The sequence below is a fragment of the Homarus americanus genome, unplaced genomic scaffold (genome assembly GCF_018991925.1).
Source record: "Homarus americanus isolate GMGI-L3 unplaced genomic scaffold, GMGI_Hamer_2.0 scaffold30535, whole genome shotgun sequence".
Classification (NCBI taxonomy): domain Eukaryota; kingdom Metazoa; phylum Arthropoda; class Malacostraca; order Decapoda; family Nephropidae; genus Homarus; species Homarus americanus.
Genome location: NW_024732440.1, coordinates 5,058,435 through 5,078,350, shown reverse-complemented (window position 1 = coordinate 5,078,350; position 19,916 = coordinate 5,058,435). Strand labels below are relative to the sequence as shown.

Here is a 19,916-nt window from a genome sequence, read left to right as displayed (position 1 = left end):
CATCATTTTATAAATAAAAAAAAACCGCATGTGGTTAAAAAATATATTCTACATAATTTATTTTTTATTTTTCAGAACGAAGACAGGTCGACACATGGTCTTTTATCCAACATTATATTCCATTAGTACTAGAGTGCAACTGGCATATGATTTAGGCACTGGGATATCTCTGTGGGAAATTGGACAAGGCCTTGATTACTTTTATGATCTGTTATGATAAAGTGATCTTGCATGTCCTTTATTCTACTGGTGCTAAAACCTAATTGTGCCCAAGTTGTTTAATCTTTCTCAAAATTTTTGGTACTTATTCAAAGGACTACAGTTAAACCTCGATTTAATGGACCAAATTTTGTTTGGGCACATTTGCTGTTAGCTCTGACTCAGAATAAAAGTATTCTGAATCACCACTAACAATCACGGCAAATTAATCTCTTCTATCATTGACAAATGGTGAGTAAAGTACAGTCGGCCCTGAACATACGCGGGGGTTACGTAACAGAGATACCCGTGGATGTTAAAAATCCGCATATATGTGCTGCTGCTGCGCCCCCCCCCCAAAAAAAACTTGTCCCCCCCATGTCCTTATTTACCGTATATACCTGTGTGTAGTTCAAGTTTTTAAGACCAAATTATTTGGCAAAAAATTGGGGGTCGACCTCTAAGCAGGTAATAGTTTCGTTAGGTTGAAAAATATTTACCAGTAACTGCCAGTAAACAATGGAAACGATGCACCAACGCACCACCAGCTGTGAGTGTCGGTACAGTTGCCAGGGCAGATCTCTTGCGTATGGTAACACAGGACGATGTAAAACAAAGTATTCATTTTTTAAAGTTTATTTATAGATACTGTACATAAATTTTTGTTCTTTACATTTGAAACATCAATTTTTGTTAATTAAATTTGAAACAAAAGAAAACTACGATACCGTATTTTCATTAAAATATTACATCACAAGTATATTTTACCTTAACTGTGACTGAATGAATATAGGTATTCTCAGAAATAAATATGGAAATATAATATTTTTGCTGGAATGACGTACATATTACAGTGGAAAGACGAAAACAATGACTTTTGCTTTCTTTCGTTATTCAAAAGATTTTACCGTAATCGCTTTTCGAATGGTTTTCAGTTAAAAAACTATTGTACTCGTACTGTATTACAATAATATTCTATCCTATCATTAGCCTTATAATCCCACAACTGAAAACCATTCGAAAAGCGATTACGGTAACACCTTTTGAACGAAAGAAAGAAAGAGAAAGTCATTGCTTTCGTCACAATTTTATCCCACTTTCCACTGTAATACGTACATCATTTCAGCAAAAATATTACATTCCCATGTTCTCAGAAATAAATGGTAGTTTTGTTGAAACGTAATGTACAATATTTAATATTAAAATGCAAAAATAGCTATAAAAACAATTAATACACTCGTAATGTACTGGCTGGCATCTCCACTCATCCCTGCTCCCGCGTCCAAGGTCACCACTCCTCCCAACTCGCTCCCTCCGCTCCCTCCTCTACCTCCTCTGCCTCCTCCACCCCCTCTGCCTCCTCACCGTCACTACTGCCGACAACGAACACAAATGTTTAGTGAATAACTGCACCTCCTCTTCCTATGTACAGTACTGAACTGTACTGTGCTGTGCATTTTTACAAACAATAAACATGGCAAGAAAAGCTATTAAAAAAAAAGAGATAAAAATTTCACTTTACTGACAATACCTATCCTCGGCGACAGGACGGGGGTCATCGGGCTCATCGTCACTCAATTCCATAACGGGTGGTGAAGTGGGGGCGACGGTGGATTCAGCTGCTTCCTCACTGTCACCAGTGATTGATGGTGTTAAATCTCTCCTTCGGTGATCAAAGAACATGGTGATTGGGAGTTGTCGTCTCTTTCTTTCATTTCTTCCATGATGTTTTTGTATGGAGCGAAAACGTCATCCATCCCTCGCATGAATTTCAGGGCACGCACCATGGAGGGGTCCATACTATAGGCCAGGTTTTTCAGTGCCTCAATATTCCTGGTCATCTCCCCCAACTTCTCCAACGTTATTTCTTGGTGCTCTTCCTCATCCTCTTTCCCTTTCGCTTCCTCTTCCTTGCCTGAGTCTACTAACTCCTGTAGATCCTCCTCGGTCAGCTCAGTGTCGTGCTCTTCAATTAGCTCCCTAATCTCGTCCTCTGCCATGTCCTGGAAGCCTTCAGCAGCCACTTTCCTTGACAGTGCCAGGGTCTTTCTGAATATTTTCATTAAAATCCATCAAAATCATTTTCCTTGTCATCGTCTTAAGCACCAAACAGCTCCTCCCAGTCTTCTCCTTGAACAGGGCTAGAGGGTACGTGTTTTTCGAATCGTTTTCAATTAAAAAAATGTTACATCACACGTATATTTTACCTAAACTGTGCCTGAATGAATATATTCTCAGAAATAAATAGTAGTTTTGCTGAAACGTGATGTATTTCAATGTAAAATAGGATAAAATACATGACGAAAACAAAAGACTTTACCTAACCTTCCAATGTTCAAGAGATGTTACTCGTTTTTTTAATAGTTTTCGGTTAAAATACTGTTATATTACAATGATATTATATTCATACTGTGCTTGATATACTACATTCACGGAAATGTAATATTTTTGCTGAAATGACGTACGTATTAGTGGAAAGTGGGATAAAATCGTGTCGAAAACAATGACTTTCGCTTTCTTTCGTTCAAAAGATGTTACCGTAATCGCTTTTCGAATGGTTATCAGTTAAAAAACTGTTGCATCACAAGTAAATTAGGATAAAATATTATTGGAATACAACAGTTTTTTAACTGAAAACCATTTGAAAAGCGATTACGGTAACATCTTTTGAATGAAAGAAAGCGAGTCATTGCTTTCGTCACTTTCAACTGTAATACATACGTTATTTCAGCAAAATATTACATTTCCATATTCTCAGAAATAAATAGTAGTTTTGCTGAAACGTAATGCATTTCAATGTAAATTACGATAAACTACATGAAAACAAAAGACTTTACCTAACCTTCCGATGTTCAAGATATGTTACTCGTTTTTTTAGTAGTTTTCGGTTAAAATACTCTTATATTAGTGATATTCTATTCATACTGTGCTTGATATAATACATTCACGGAAATGTAATATTTTTGCAACTACAATGCTGATGTCAACACAAGCGTGGTTACAGCGAGACTGACTGAGTGAGGGAGAGCTATGCGTGTGTGTGTGAGGTTGCGGGAGCGGGCGGTGTCCCGTGTTCGGTGCCGCGCGCGAGTTGAATGGCGCGCAATTTGAATGTACTTCAATTACAGTCAACCCTCACTTTACGCGGTCCCACATTCTGCGTTTCCACGTTTACGCGGTGCCCTGCCAGAACCCAGGATGCTCACATTCCGCGGTGTGTGTACCCCTTTACGAGGATGAAGTATAATTTTTTTATTTAGCTCATAAAATTCATACAAATTATCCGGCCAGAATATAATTTACATTGCTGGAGTTCTTACAGTTTGATGATCATTTTGAATATAAACATCATAGATTTTGCATTAGACATACAAATTTTAGATATAATGTTTACTCTGAGTAAATATGTTATCTTTTGTGCCGCCAATACCAAATTCTTCTTTATCATTATAAAACCAAGTGTTTCATTACTTTTTTCTTTTTTTTCAAATGAATACAATTAAGGACAAATTTAATGCTGGTTCAACTTATGTAATATGACTGACATTTAATGAATTTGTTGATACAGAACCACTGAGAATTTAGTAGTATAGGGCAGCAACGGCTTCCCCTCTGGCTTTTCCTCCTCTCCCACTGATGCATGATCATACAGTTCAGTAGAGAATTTATCAAACATTTTGTCTGTGATATCCAGGTCCTTAAAGCACATCATCATTACCAAACCAAATTTTTCTTTACCAAATTTCATTGAATTTGGTAATGAAATTTGGCCATGAATTAAGAATGTCTGATAGCTTGTTATATGTTGTCAAAAATATTACTTTAATTTAATGGACGTTTGGCAACAAGAGACACCCTTTCCCCCTTATTAGTCTCATAAATCAAGGTTTTACTGTACAGTATATATGCCAATGGATCTTTTCAATCATTGGCTGCAAAAGGACCTTTTCTTTATGTGAAGGGAAAGATTTACATACCCACCTGCCATGAGTAATGTGATTTCATATGGCATTTAAAGGGGATGATACATTGTATGTAGATGGATGTCATGTGGCATTACAAGATAGAAAACCCTGTTTGAAAGTAGGACAGCAGCTGGGTATTGAGAGCATTGGCAAGGTTTTATTTAGAGGTAGGATGAGATGGTTTTGGCATTTGGAGAGTATGGATGAGACCAACTAGGCAAAGAAATGAATGAGTTTGAATGTGGATGGGAAGAGAGCTAAGGGTAGGCGAAGAATGACTTTGGGAAAGGTTGTAAGAAATTACTTAAGAGATAGAACCTGATGAGAGAGGCTGCAAGAGATCATGCAGCATGGAGAGCTACCATCAAGTAATCACAGCAAACCCGTATAAGTATGGAAAATGGTGGTGAAAAAGAAATACTCTCTTGAGGTCTTTGATAATTTTATTATATCAGAAAGACAATATCATAGATACCGGTGGAATTTGCTGTAGGAAGCAAATTGTGATTAGTATTAGGCTACAAAATAATGTAAGGGATTTTGAGAGGTCTGCAATCTGGGGCTCTAGGCTAGCCCCAATAGGTCGAGGCAAATTTACCAGTAAATGTATATTTCTGGCCTCATAAAATTTAAGATTTTTTTTTCTGCAGGTGAATTGTAGTTAGAAAATTTTTGCTGGCAACCAACTGATAATAGCAATGGTGTTACAAATAATGTTGGATATTGTTAGTGATATTGTGTAAATACTTTTAGTTATTTTTCCACCATTCATATCCTTACAGAGGTAACTTGTTCATTTTTATTTCATGTTATTAATACCCTAATGAAGGTATTGGTTGTTTTTGTTGGGCCTTATAAACACTTGAAGGTTGTGGAGGACTGAAGTTAATTAATTATGATATTGATTATTGATAAGAAAAGATTTAGCATGACAATCCTTTGAATGTGAATTTTTTGTTTTACTAAATTACGTAGATTGAGGATTTTATTTGCTCCAGAGAGGTAAGCAGTTGAATGTTTTCATACTGTAAATGGCTCTTTAGTTATTATATAACTAGGGAAAACCGAACATCTTGACTATGTTGGGTTTCTTTATTCACTAACATTTTGTAAAATAATTTTCCATCAGAGCCTAGAAAACACACAAAAAAGGTTTTAAAATTACAGGTAAGATACAAGAAAAATGAAACATTATTCTAAACTTTACCTTTCATAATTTTCTAAGTAACATAACATTGCAAATTTCAACCACTAATAATGACGGGAAACCTAAATACAAAACTAAAATCAGAACAAACTAAAACATACAGGATGTATTACCTTAACTGAGATGAGCCTTAGTGAGAAAAACAACAATTCACAGTAAGCTATGTCACAAATGGATGACTTTACTTTGTACAGTATTGATAAAATGTCTCCATTATGAGGAGGTCTGTCTCACAGGTGATCCTGCCAAGAACCGAGATATCAGACTGCAAAAACGGGTGGTCATGGTTGCGGATAGCTGAATGAGATGGTTGTGTGATTACCTGGCCTGTTCAGACTAAACCTATAAAATTGAGAATGCTACAACGAACGCGGATGAATACGGGACTATTTCGTCTGGCGCATGAATATTGTTGTACCGCGGTCCACAACAAGAGTGTCAGGCGCCATCTTTGACTCATTGTGTAGCCAGTGCACCACTGAACTTGTTGAAATTTCGTCTTTTGATGTGGAAATTCGTGTTATTTGTATAATTATTTTGTTATACAAGTGTACAATTGTAACAATGAATCGTCCAAAGCGAGTGAGAAAGCTAATAACCCTTGAAACTAGGAAAGAAATCATAAAGAAACGTGAGAATGGAACAAGCATTGCGAAACTTAGTGATGAATATGGGATGGCTAAATCGACTATACAGTGTACGTATGATTTTGAAAAATAAAGAGGAGTTGAAAACTGTGCAAGTGGCTAAGGGAATCTCTAGACTTAGCAAAGCAAGGTGAAATGTAATTGAAGAGATGGAAAATTTACTCTTAGTGTGGATAAAGGAGAAAGAAATAGCATTAATGAAGCTATAATTTGTGAGAAGGCCAAACAATTGTTTGAAGACCTTAGAGTCAAGACTCCCAGTGGAAGTGATAGTGCTGTGCCATTGTTTAGGGGTACCAAGGGGTGGTTTACTGGTTTCAGAAGAAGAAATAAGTTACACAGTGTTGGGAGACATGGTGAAGCTGCTAGTGCAGATAAGGAAGCAGCTAGGGAACACCATGACATTTTTTTAAAAGTGATTAAAGAGGTAGGCTTTGTTTCTCAGTAGGTATTTAACTGTGACGAAACGACTTTTTTTGGAAAAAAAATGCCTCGCCGTACATACATTACAAGGGGGGAAACTTCTGTCCTTGGCCATAAGCTGATGAAAGACAGGCTTACCCTCCTTCTTTGTGCTAATGCTTCTGGTGACTGCAAGATAAAACCACTCCTTGTGTACCATGCAGAAAACCCCAGAGCTTTCAAAAGCATTAGGAAGAACCGCCTTGGTGTTATGTGGCGGTCAAACCCAAAGGCTTGGGTGACCAGGAGTCTTTTCTCTGAGTGGGTGGCTGAGGTGTTTGGGAATACCTCAGGGAGAATACTCTTCCATTGAAAGCTTTATTGGTGATGGACAATGCACCAGCCCACCCTCCTAATTTGATGACTGAATTGCCAGAGGAGTTAAACTTCATCACTGTGCACTTCTTGCCACCCAACACAACACCTCTCATCCAGCCCATGGATCAACAGGTAATTTCAAACTTTAAGAAGCTGTACACAAAGGCACTGTTTAGAAAATGTTTTGCGTCCACTTCTTCCAGTGATGTTAGTTTGAAGGAATTTTGGAAGTCACTTCAATATAGCAGACGCTGTATTTTTAATTATGTCAGCCTGGAAAGAGGTTTCTATGAGGTGTCTTTGTGCTGCTTGAAGGCCATTGTGGCCTGAATGTGTGCTTCAAAGAGACTTTGAAGGCTTTGAAGAGTTAGAGGAAGAGGCTGTTGTACATGAAATTGTGTGTCTGGGCAATTCCATGGGCCTGGAAGTGGATGATGATGTTGAGGAGTTGGTGGATGAGCACAGTAAGGAGCTGTCCACTGAGGAGCTGCTTGAGCTTCACAAAGAAGAGAACGAGACACTGAAGCGGAGCTAAACTTCTGAGGAGTCGGGAGGATGAGGACAAAGAGGAAAGCTGCATCATTCCAGCCAAAGATCTCAAGGATGTGTTCTGGTGCTGGAGCAAACTGTCTAAGCTTGTGGAGGATTATCATCTTGATGTTGGTGCTGTGGAAAAGGGCATCAGTATTTTTAATGACACCATGATGAACCACTTTTGGAAGGTCCAGAAATCAAGGTTGAAGCAGCCAACCCTGGATTCCTTTTTTAAAAAAGTAGCAAAAAACCCTACCGACAAAGTGCCTGTAAGGCAGTCACCAAAGAGGGCTAGGAAGGATGACTCCTCTCCTCCCCCCTCCTCCTCTGCCTCCTGCCCTGCATGCTGAATAACACTAAGCTAAGATAAAGTACCGTATTTTTTACGTTTTCCACAGAAATTTTTCAGTGTTAAGTGGTTGTATTTGGGGGCCTGGGACGGATTAATTCTATAACGAACGAGGTTCTAAAACCAATTAGATTCATTATAGCATACCCCACATACAGTACTGTACTGTATATGCTGCCCTACAGCTAGCACACATAAATTGATAAACAACTGAAGATTACAAGCCCAGAGCTCGATTAAAAAATTCTTTAAAACTAAAGACACAATACCCACACGCTTCAGTCCTCGGTTGTTTATCAATTTATGTGTGCTAGTTGTAGGGCAGCATATACAGTACTGTAGGTAAACCAAAATGACACTTGAAAAATTGCATCCATGAGCACTAGGGCCATTCCATTTGAACAGACCAGGTAATCACATAACCACTTCATTCAGCTATCCACACTCATGACCACCCGTTCTCAGTCTGATTTCTCAGTTCCTAGAGGGAGGAACTGTAAGATGGATCTCCTTATAATGGAGGCATTGTATTAATACGAAATAAAGTCATCCATTTGTGACATGGCTTACTGTGATTTGTTGTTTTTCTCACTAAGGCTCATCGCATTTAAGGTAATACCTCCTGTATGTTTTAGTTTGTTCAGTTTTTGGTTTTGTATTTAGGTCTCCCATCAATTTTAATTGTAATGCTATGTTTGAAAAGTTTTATGGAAGATTAAGTTTTTCCCATATTATACCTATAATTTTTTTTGTCAACTTCTTGTCTATTTTCTAGGCTCTGATGATGGAAAATTATACTCCGAAAAGTAAGCAAAGAAACAGTGAACTATCCGTTAGCTGCAACAATTGCTTAAGAGCTCTCCTGGGAGATGAGAGATTTCTGGGTAATGAGATGACTTTCTCAAACATGGAAAAATCCCACATCTCCAGAATTTTTAAGGTATTGGGTAAAGTTTCCAAGTCTAAACTACATATTTTGCACAAACAGACACTGGCCTACATCCCCAGAATGTTTCTGGTTGCCATTACATCTAGACTGCAGGCACATATGAAAATATTTATGACTAGTGAAAAAACTGTATGAATTTTTATTCACAGCATCTGCTCTAATTGTGTTAGATAAATGAATTTGATACCATTGCATACAGTATATGGAGATGCATTCCTGATGATGTTATATTTTACCTATGTACTGTACAATATTACGTCATAATTGTCATAGTAGAATGAGTGAGAGGCGGTGAGAGACAATTGGTGGGAGGCGACCTTTGGGCGGGCGGGGACATTGACGGTGTGATCAATTTCAAACCCCCCAAAAAGGGGAAAGGTCGCCTCTCTTACCAACTCCACCTCCTATGCCCTAGTGAAAAGGTTGACTGTATAAACTTTTATTCTCTCTGAAATGTTTCCAGTAAGAGATCCCTAAACTAAATATTTTGACATGATTAAGTGATGGGGATGCCATTCTTTTCCCAAAATTGTAAGATACCTGTATGTTGATACTGAAGTCCATAAAATTAGTTCTAGTTAAGTTAAGACACAATTTTTTTACCCACATAATTCTGAATAGTTTATCAAAAACTTTGGATAAATAAATATGCAGTACAGTGGTCCCTCGGTTAACGAATACAATTCGTTCCAGGTCGCTCGTTCACCGAAAATTTTGTTAACTGAAACCATTGTTTCAATGGGGTTTTGGGTAATTGGTTCCAGCTCACCGAAAATTACGTACAAACTAAAAATAAATGCAGTAAAGTACACTTACTTTGAGGTGTGCATGTAGAAGGCTCCTAGTTGATGATGATGGGAATTAGAATGGGGGTTGAGGTGAAGGGAGAAAAGAAGGCATTGGGGTGGAAGAGAAGTCACCCCATTTCACCCATAAAATTTTAGTTCACTTGGTGTAATTCAAGATTATTTTCTTTAAATCAACACTGCACTGCATTATATATTGTCAATATGTAAAATAAACTTCAAAATGACGAATAATAGTACTGTAAAAACGTAAAAATACTTTATGTTCAAGAGAGAGTCAAGCAAGATGCTTCCTCCACTGAGCAGACACAAAGTGACGCCATTCTGGGGGAGTCAAGCGGCTGTTTGGAGCACTAAAAACTAGTTCCCTGTACTTCAATTATGTTAAATAATTGTTAAAATGGCTAAAAACTATAATATAAGACTTGGAAAATTATTGAATAGTATAACCTTCTTGATATTTACTCAAATGGTAACGAATTTAAGCCCTAAAACAGATTACAGTCAACCCTCACTTTACGCGGTCCCACATTCCGCGTTTCCACGTTTACGCGGTGCCCTGCCAGAACCCAGGATGCTCACATTCTGCGGTGGATGTACCCCTTTACACGGTGAAGTATAACTTTTTTTTAATTTAGCTCATAAAATTCATACAAATTATCCGGCCAGAATATAATTTACATTGCTGGAATTCTTACAATTTGATGATCATTTTGAATATAAACATCATAGATTTTGCATTAGACATACAAATTTTAGATATAATGTTTACTCTTGAGTAAATATGTTATCTTTTGTGCAAAATATATGATATTTATATTCAAAATATTCCTGGTCTTACAAGGAATCCAGCAATGTCAATTATATTATCCTAACTTTAGTCTGATTTCTTATTTATTACTAAAAAGGTAAACAGTCTGGTATTCCCACACATTTATCTAGTAGGGACGGTTGGTGGGGGGTGGGGGGGAGGGAGGGAGGGAGGGACCGGCGACCGACCATCTGTTACCGTGTGAAGAAAATATATATATATATATATATATATATATATATATATATATATATATATATATATATATATATATATATATATATATATATATATATATATATATATATATATATATATATATATATATAATGTCCAATAATCTTTTTCACTCAAATCCTAATGAAACACTATTGAATTAGAATACTGTAGCTGGTTGAAGCAAGCTTATAAATTAAAGAAAATACTTGCAGTGTGTTTAATATATTACAGTACGTTATAAATAAATAATTAAACAAATAAATCGGTAAATCCATTTCAAGTAAATGAAACAATTGTATTCGACACCGACATTAGTTCAAGTTAAATAACAGACTTTTAAGTGAGTCACTAGTGTTTACACTTCACCAACCTGTAAAATTTGATGCCATTACTTGAAGTGAATTGGCCTTATTTTAAAAAACCAAGGATGTATAAACAGCACTGGTCAATGGGATGGTAGGTAAAGGACTACTAGGTCAGTAAGCGCTCAATGGTAAGTGACACATTTGGGGTACCGGTCTTATACAGCGAATAGGGCTCAAAAGCTACTTTTTAAATGGAAATTTTGGTGGCCGTCTTATACGCCCCGTCGCCTTGTAGGCCGCGATATACGGTAATCGAGGCGTTCGTTAACCGAGGGATCACTATACAGTGGGATATGCTATAACGAATCTAATTGGTTCTAGAACCTCGTTCGTTATAGGATTAATCCGTCCCAGGCCCCCAAATACAACCACTTATCACTGAAAATTTTCTGTGGAAAATGTAAAAAATACGGTACTTTATCTTACGTTAGTGTTGTTCAGCATGCACGTACCCATAAACACTGGCACAGCACTATCACTTCCACTGGGATTCTTGGCTTTAAGGTCCTCAAACAATTGTTTGGCCTTCTTACAAATTATAGCTTCACTAATGCTATCACCTGCCATTTCTTTCTCCTTTATCCACACTAAGAGTAAATTTTCCATCTCTTCAATCACATTACACCTTGCTAAGTCTAAAGATTCCCTTAGCCACTTGCACAGTTTTTAACTCCTCTTTATTCTTCAAAATCATACATATACAGTGACCACTTGTTTAACGAACGCCTCGGTTAACGAAATTTCGGTTGGCGAACTGCCTTCCATAAGGATCTTCAATTCGGTTAACGAATTTCTTACGAACCGACCTCAACATGTTTTCGCTTGCACTGACCGGGCAACCAGCTTTAGTATCAGTCCGCCAATACATTAATCGGTTCTAGGGCTTAAATTCCTTACTATTTTAGTAAATATCAAGAAGTTTATACTATTCAATAATTTTAAAAGTTTAATATTCAATTTTTTAGTCATTTTAACAATTATTGAACATAATTGAAGGTAAAGTGACTAGTTTAATGCGCGGCATCCAGCCTCTTAACACAGCAAACAGGCATTAGTCTCTCTCTGTTTTCAGTGGAGGTAACATCTTGCTTGAGACTCTCTTCAACTAAACGCTTTTTTTCTGTTTCCAAGCAAATTATTGGTCATTTTGAAATATATTTTACATATTGACAATATATAATGCAGAGCAGGGTTGATTTAAAGAAAATAATCTTGAAATACACCAAGAGAACTAAAATTTTATGGGTGAAATGGTGCCATGGGGTGCCTTCTCTTCTTCCTTCTCCTCCACCCCCATTCTAATTCCCATCATCATCATCATCATCATCATCATCCAGGAGCCTTGTTGAATTTAGGCAATTTTCGGCGAGCTGGAACCAATTACCCAAAAACCCATTGAAACAATGGTTTCGATTAAAGAGTTTTTCAGTTAACGCGCAACCTGCTGGAACGGATTGTGCTCATTAACCGAGGGACCACTGTACTTGTATAACAAAATAGTTCTACAAATAACACGAATTTCCACATCAAAAGACGAAATTTCAACAATAACAGTGGTGCACTGGCTACACAATAAGACAAAGATGGCACCTGACGCTCTTGTTGTGGGTCGTGGTACAACAATATTCATGCGCCAGACGAAATAGTCCCGTATTCATCCACGTTCGTTGTAGGAGTTGCGTTCGTTATAACATTCTCAATTTTAGAGGTAAAACCGTTCGTTATAGGAATATTCGTAGTAGGATCCGTTCGTTATAGCATTCCCCACTGTACAGTATTTTAAAAAACAAAAAAATCTATGATATGGAGTATGAATGGAGCTTTGTATCACAGCCAAGACAGTGGAATTTTCCACTGTCATTGGGAAAATTTTCCTGAGTCTTAAGTGTCACATCTCACACACAGTTGTATTTATTTCCGCAAACATCACTGTACATGTACAATATATTGTTAATAATGTAAACCATACAGCTAGATCCCGACTTACGACGGGGTTAGGGACCCAAATCCAGGTCGTAAGTCCGATACAAAAAATAAATAAATTAAATAAAAAATCTACAGGTAGTTCTGCTATTACGCGATAATTGTGTTCTTGTAAAATATCGCGTAATAGAAAATCGCGTAATAGAAATAACAGGGCTTATGGAGAAAATAGGGTTAGGTGCAGATTACTCGAAATCGAAAAAATTTAGTAGTTAGCCTAACACAAAGGATAGCACAGTCTAAATAAATGTTACATTCATATCTAATAATGAAATCATACAGTAAATGTAACACTTTACCTTGAAAAAATATGAATGTAACTTGATGGGGGAGAAGGGTGATTTTGAGGTTGATAAAATCGAGCTTCTCTTCAAGTGTTATATCCTTTCTTTTACGATCATCACCGGGAATTCTATCACCAGAACGCTTCTTGGAGATATTCTTCTTTACCATATTCACAGTTAATACCACAAAATTGGAGAAATAGTAAGCAAAAATCGCGTTACAGCAAACAAGTATTCGCGTTATACAAATATCGTTCCTCTATTCATAAATCGCGTAAGAGCCAATTCGCGTTGTCAAAACACGCGTTATAGCAGAACTCACTGTACAATGAAATACAGCACAGTAAAAGTAATAAATAATGAGGAATGGATACAGTACAGTGAAAGTAATAAATAATGAGGAATAGATACAGTGTGACTGAGCACTTACCTTTAATGTAGTCAGCTGAATGCACATGGGGCCCCCATAATTTTCTTATTATACATGGAGACTACATTAACTGGAAACGTTTCAGTATAGAAAATGCGTGTGTCATTTGGAGAAAAAAAAAATGGTCACAACTGCGGCGGTCGTAAGTCCAAGCAGTCGTAAGTCGGGGTCTAGCTGTATTACAGAATCCTATACAGTATAATTAAGAGGAACGTAGGAAGAGGGCCTATTAATCTAGCAACCTTATAATAACTATGGAGTGGAACAGCTGCACCAAGCTTCATAAGATAATGGGTTAGGTTAGAAAAAAGAATTGAAAGTAAACACATATATATCTATATAATAATTTACTCTTATTTAAAGACAACCTATATCTGGTTTTATACACATTTCCTTATAAGACCCAACCTAAACTAACAATTATGATTGGAGCTTAAGATCACTCGGCCTAAATCTCAATAATGGGGTCACTGTGTTAACTTGAGACTATAAGAACTGGGATCTCCTGGAAAAGTCATCTTATGCAATACTTAAATGTTTTACACATAATTCACTTATTTTCTACCATGTTAATTATTGTTCTCTCTCATTCACTCTTTCATGTGCAGTCCTTCTTAGGTGCCTGGGGTCTTCAGTCATTCCTCTGGCACTTCCACATAAATGTTCCTAGACTTTAACTCAATTACAGTATTGACCCAACCTATATTTCACCCTCCCACTCCCCACTGTTCAACAATCAATATACTACTTTCATCCATGCTATTTTTCCAAGAGCTTCTTTACCCAATAAACATTTATATCTCACATCTTCATTCTTTCCCATGATAATATAAGCTAAGATCTTAACCAGCAGATGACAACAAAGGAAATCTTAGATAGGAAGCTGTATTTGTAGATATGAATAAAGATTATGATGAAATAAATAAGGAAGAACTCTGTTAAGTCTTTGGGTTCTTATAATGTGCATGAAAGGTAAGGATTCCCTAATCCACCCCAATACGGGGTACCTGTATATGCAAAAATTGGAATGCAATGTACATGAAACATCCACTGGTGTTGACCCTCACCCCTACAGTTAACATTAACTGATGTTTGCTGTCATTTAAGGGTTAATGTAGTGATGCTGCATGTGAGTGAGCAAACGTTCTTACAGAACTGTGAATTAAAAAATACATCAACATTGTAGATTCAACACTTGTTTAACATTTTGATAGTTAATAGTGCATTAGATGTACTGTATGACCCTGGGTGAATATGGTGTACAGGGCCAGAGCAATAGAGCTGTCAGTAACTGTACATGGATAGTAATACAGTATTCTGCTGGCTGAGACAGAGAAGATGTACTGTATACAGAACAAAAAACTGTGTGAGACATATACTCTGTAGTGGAAAAGAAAGATCAGGTGGGATCAAGGTTATTGTGTTTGAAAGAGTGGGAGGGGTTATCTCAGCTGTTCGTGGTTTCGTGCCCTGTGTGTAGTGAAACTACTGTATTGCCAAATGGCAGTGCAATATTTTTTTTTTAATTTTTTTTTTATTTATTTATTCCTCACATTTACTGGTACAGTATAAATTATTTTATGTACAGTCTCACCCAAAAGTTCGTTAAATCTCCCAGCCAACTATTGCTGCACTGCCTGCTTCAGATGTATGAAATTGTCTCAGTACCAACCAGAACATGAAACCGATACGAATGAATCTAAAGGCACAAAGTAACAGACTCAAATTCATACATCTGAAGCAGGCAGTGCGGCAATAGTTGGCTGGAAGAGTTAACGAACTTTTGGGCGAGACTATACAAAGAATAGTTCCTCTGGGTGATGTGATATAGTTCAGCCATGCAGCTGACTCACATCGGGGAAGGGAGGGTGGGAGCACTGCAGTTACATTTACAGCTCACTGCCTCCACACACAAATGTTCACTTCCCACACATACATACCCATGATCTTAACTTTTCTTATTTTATAGTTTAATGTTATATTTTCTTTACTTCTAAACCACATTAGAGTACAGGTTGTACCTCTCTAGTCCGGCATTCTGTGGTCCGGAACGATTTTAGTTTGTCCAAGAGGTAGATAGGCAGCTTTTTTTTTTTTTTTTGAATTATTATTACAGGAGTATTAAATTTTTGCCCCTCGGGCCCCAATGTAGGTCAGTGACCTATGCCCGGGTGGGCTAATCCCCTTAAAAAAAAAATAAAAAAGCCGCGGGAAATTAAGGTTTGTTTACATCCAGCAGTTCGGCTGCTCTCTCTCTCTCTCTCTGCTTGTCTATACAGAGTACAACATTTAACCCTTCAATATATATGAGCAGTAAATAAGTGTTGCTTTCATATTCTTATGTAGAGTAATGACGATATGTTATCACGTGCGCACTTACATACGCGCAGTCTCACTTTTCTTTTACCATTAATGGTTAGCTACTTATATTGTTCCATTTATTAACATTAAATAACATTACTGGTACTTCAAACAACCATATTATTTTTTTTACATTAATTTTACTACAGCTAAAATCAGGGTCTTATTTTCTTCAGTTTAATATGTAGAACCAATCAGTCACTGGTTTCGTAAACTTTAACATAAACAATGCCGGCAGCCGTCTCGTCTCCTCTAATATTCCATGTATTATTAATAAATTGTATTGTTAATTTTGCACACACATACATATATTCAATAAAAACAAATTCAGAAACATTAATTAAAATATATATGAACAGTAAATAAGTGTTGCTTTCATATTCTTATGTAAAGTAATGACGATATGTTTTCACGTGTGTGCATGCGCACTTACATACGCGATCTCTCTTTTTTCTTTACCATTATCGTTAGTTACTTCTATTGTTCCATTTATTAACATTAAATAACATTACTTAAAACAATCATATTAATTTTACTACAGCTACAACCAAGGTCTTATTTTCTTCAGTTTTATGTAGAACCAGTCAGTCACTGGCTTTGTAATCAATGAAAACAATGCTGTGTAATTTCCTCGTGTGTTTTAATATTCTACGTATTATTAATGAATTGTATTGCTCATTTTGCACACATAAACATTAATTCAATAAAAAAGACATTCAGTAATAAACAATAATGAATCTTTTGTACATAAGAGAAATGACGCTGTTTACACGATTATGCACGTCGTCTGCACGTTGGCGGGCTGTTCAAACCCGTCGAAATTCAAGTTTCCGCCGTCAAAATTTTTATTTATTTATTTTTTTGTGTGTTCCAATAAAATACGTTAAGAATTAAAAACTCGCGAAATTTGAGAAGCTACTATACGACATTTAACCCTTCAATATGTCTTCAAAGAGACCATGATGCAGAGAAAGTGGTGCTAGCGCTTCCAAGCATAAGCACAAGTCACTATCTATCCACGAAAAGGGTAAATTTCCATGGTCCGGCAATTTCCATGGTCCGGCACCGGTCAGGTCCCGAGGTTGCCGGACTAGAGAGGTACTACCGGTTGACAATCCTTTATCCGGAATTCTGAAAACCTTAAGTTTTTTTGCGGTGCATCACTCGTGTGATATCGAACATGACTTGGACCTGACGCTACCGGGCGCTTGACCCACGCCGGGCAGTGGGTGTGAGTGAGGCTTCACTTGTGTCTCGGTGTTGCTACTAGTCACACATTTGTGTCTGCTGTTCTTATATTTTATGTAATTTTGTTTAATTTCACTGAAAATGACAAAAAGAGCTTCAGATACCCCAATGGATAACAGTGAGAAGAAAAGGAAGTGTCTCTCATTATCGATAGCACAGAAAGTGAAGTTGTTACAGAAGCTTGATCGTGGTGTACCTGTGCGGCATCTTACTGAAAAATATGGTGTGGGAACTACCACCCTATATGACTAAAGAAACGGAAAGACAAGTTGTTGAAGTTTTACACTGACATTGATGACCCAAAAATAATGAAAAACAGAAAAACATTGCATAGGGCAAAAAATTAAGATCTTGACCGCATGCTGATTGAGTGGATTCGACAACGAAGAAGTGAACGTTATGCCACTGACTGGTTTGATGGTCATGAAACAAGCTAGAATATACCAAGAAGAAATGAACATTGATGGTGAGTGTGAATATTCACAAGGTTGACTGCAGAAATTTAAGAAGCGTCATGGTATAAATTATCTGAAAATCTGTGGTGAAAAGGCTTCTGCTGATCATGAAGCAGCTGAAAATTACATTGATGAATTTGCTAAAATTATATCTGATGAAAATCTTAGCTCTGAACAAATTTACAATGCTGATGAAACAGCTCTGTATTGGTGCTACATCCCTAGAAAAACGTTAACAACGGCTGATGAGAGAGCACCAACAGGTGTTAAGGATGCTAAGGACAGGTTGACTTTTCTTGGGTGTGCCAATGCTGCAGGCGCACACAAGTTGGCAGTGATTGGGAAAAGACAACGACCAAGATGTCTGAATGGTGTACACAATTTACCTGTGCATTATTATGCCAACAAGAAAGCATGGGCAACCAGAGAACTATTTTCTGACTGGTTCAATGACCACTTTGTACCAGCAGCACGAGCTCATTGCAGGGAAGCTGGATTGGAAGCAAACTGTAAAATTCTATTGTTACTTGACAACTGCTCTGCACATCCTCCTGCTGAACCTCTTGTGAAAAGTAATTTTTTGGCATTTACTTTCCCCCCAATGTGACGTCTTTGATACGGCCTTGTGACCAAGGAATTTTACACTCCATGAAGAGCAAATATAAAGATTTTTTTTTAACTGCATACTTGATGCAGTCAACAGAGGCGTAGGAATCCAAAGCTTCACGAAAGAGTTCAATGTTAAGGATGCCATTTATTCAGTTTCTAATGCTTGGAATGCTGTTGATAAACCAACATTAACAAATGCTTGGCACATACTTTGGCCTACAACGATGTTTGATGTAAATGAAGATGCAGATGAAGACATTGAAGGATTTCGTGTCACTAAGGAAAAGATGATGATATCAAACCTCCTTACTTACGCCAAAGGTTTATCATCCGAAAGTGTAAATAAGTTGGAGGAAGCCGACATTGAAGAAGTGCTGAACATTGACAATGATACACCTGTTGTGCATTCGTTGAGTGATAGGGAAATAGCTGAAATGGTGCTAAATAAAGATAAGCATGAGGATAGTAGTGATGATGATGATGAAATTGTGAACACAGGTGAAAAAGTCTCCATATACGATGTGGTGAAAACATGTTATCAGTTAATTACTGCCCTTGAACAACGTGCATTTATCAGAGCACGAGATTATGGCAGTTTATTCAATTCAAGAGATACTGCTTAGGCAGAAACCACTGTTAATGAGACAGATGACACTGGAAGAAGCCTTTAAAAAGGCCATCTGTCCTAGAGTCGAGTCATCACTTGAGAGTCCTGTTCCTAGCCCATCTTCAGATGTCCAACTCCTACTTGATGATGACGATGACAACACTGATGTGTCCTCTTCATGATAAGCAAGCCAGGTGTAATGTACCTTTACTGTATCTGTTTGAAGTTTTCCTTACAAATAAATTGTACTAGAGTATTTATGGATTATATTTATCCCACAATTTCATTTATGCCAAATCTAACTGAACTGAACCAAAACTAACATAACCTAACCAATCCGAAAAATTCCGAAAACCGAAATACGTCTGGCCCCAAGGATTTCGAATAAGGGATTGTCAACCTGTATTGTAATGATTTTTTTTTTTCAAACAAGCACAGATAAGTGATAAACACATTGAGCTAGAGAGAAATGCTGGGTGGGTTGGATCATGTAAGAGCGAGACCCAAATGTAAGGTCGCACGTGTTGTGCTATTGCGAGATTGCGTCATCATATTTCGGAATATTGGGTTATTAAAAAAATATTTATGTAAAAAATAAATTAGTTGAATATTATATTGTACTTGCTGCCATTCTGAGTTGTTTATGTCGAATTACGAGTTATCAAGGGTTTACTCTACAGTATATGTGGACTGTCTCAAGAGCCTAATTTATATTTTTTTCTTAAAAATATAAAATACTTCATCTTTAAGACAAAATGGAAAAGATCACCAGAGGTGGGTAACTTGTGCAATACTGTTGTCATCATATAAGAATATATACAGTAAGGATGGAGAACTGAGAATTGTATATGTAGTTAATATGTTGCATAAGTGAAAGTCTGTAAATGGTTAAGCATATAATGTCTAAAAGGTTGCCAGTATGCTGTAGATGTCACTGTAAAACAACATCTAATAGATGGTATGTTTGTAAGAGGTGGAACAAACATAAAGGGAATACTGTGGGTGAGTAAGGTGTTCTGGTCTAGAAGTGTTTCAAAAGATACAACTAAGCTACTAACTGGAGAATACAGGTGCTCCCCAACTTACGGCGGGGTTAGGAAACCAAATCC

The 19,916-nt window shown here is 37.1% G+C and overlaps 1 protein-coding gene across 2 annotated transcripts in view; it reads left to right on the top strand.

Annotated features, from left to right (window-relative positions):
* Positions 1-8,956, top strand: part of LOC121868779 (chitinase domain-containing protein 1-like) — a 55,814-nt gene extending 46,858 nt beyond the window's left edge. Inside the window, exon 9 of one of the 2 annotated variants that reach the window (XM_042369683.1) lies at positions 8,456-8,956. In XM_042369683.1, coding sequence (XP_042225617.1) covers positions 8,456-8,462 — 7 coding nt within the window. In that variant the 3' untranslated portion in view covers positions 8,463-8,956. Of the gene's footprint in view, positions 1-75; positions 579-8,455 lie in introns of those variants that run through there. The other variant, XM_042369681.1, reaches the window with a different exon arrangement.
* The last annotated feature ends 10,960 nt before the right edge of the window (positions 8,957-19,916 follow it).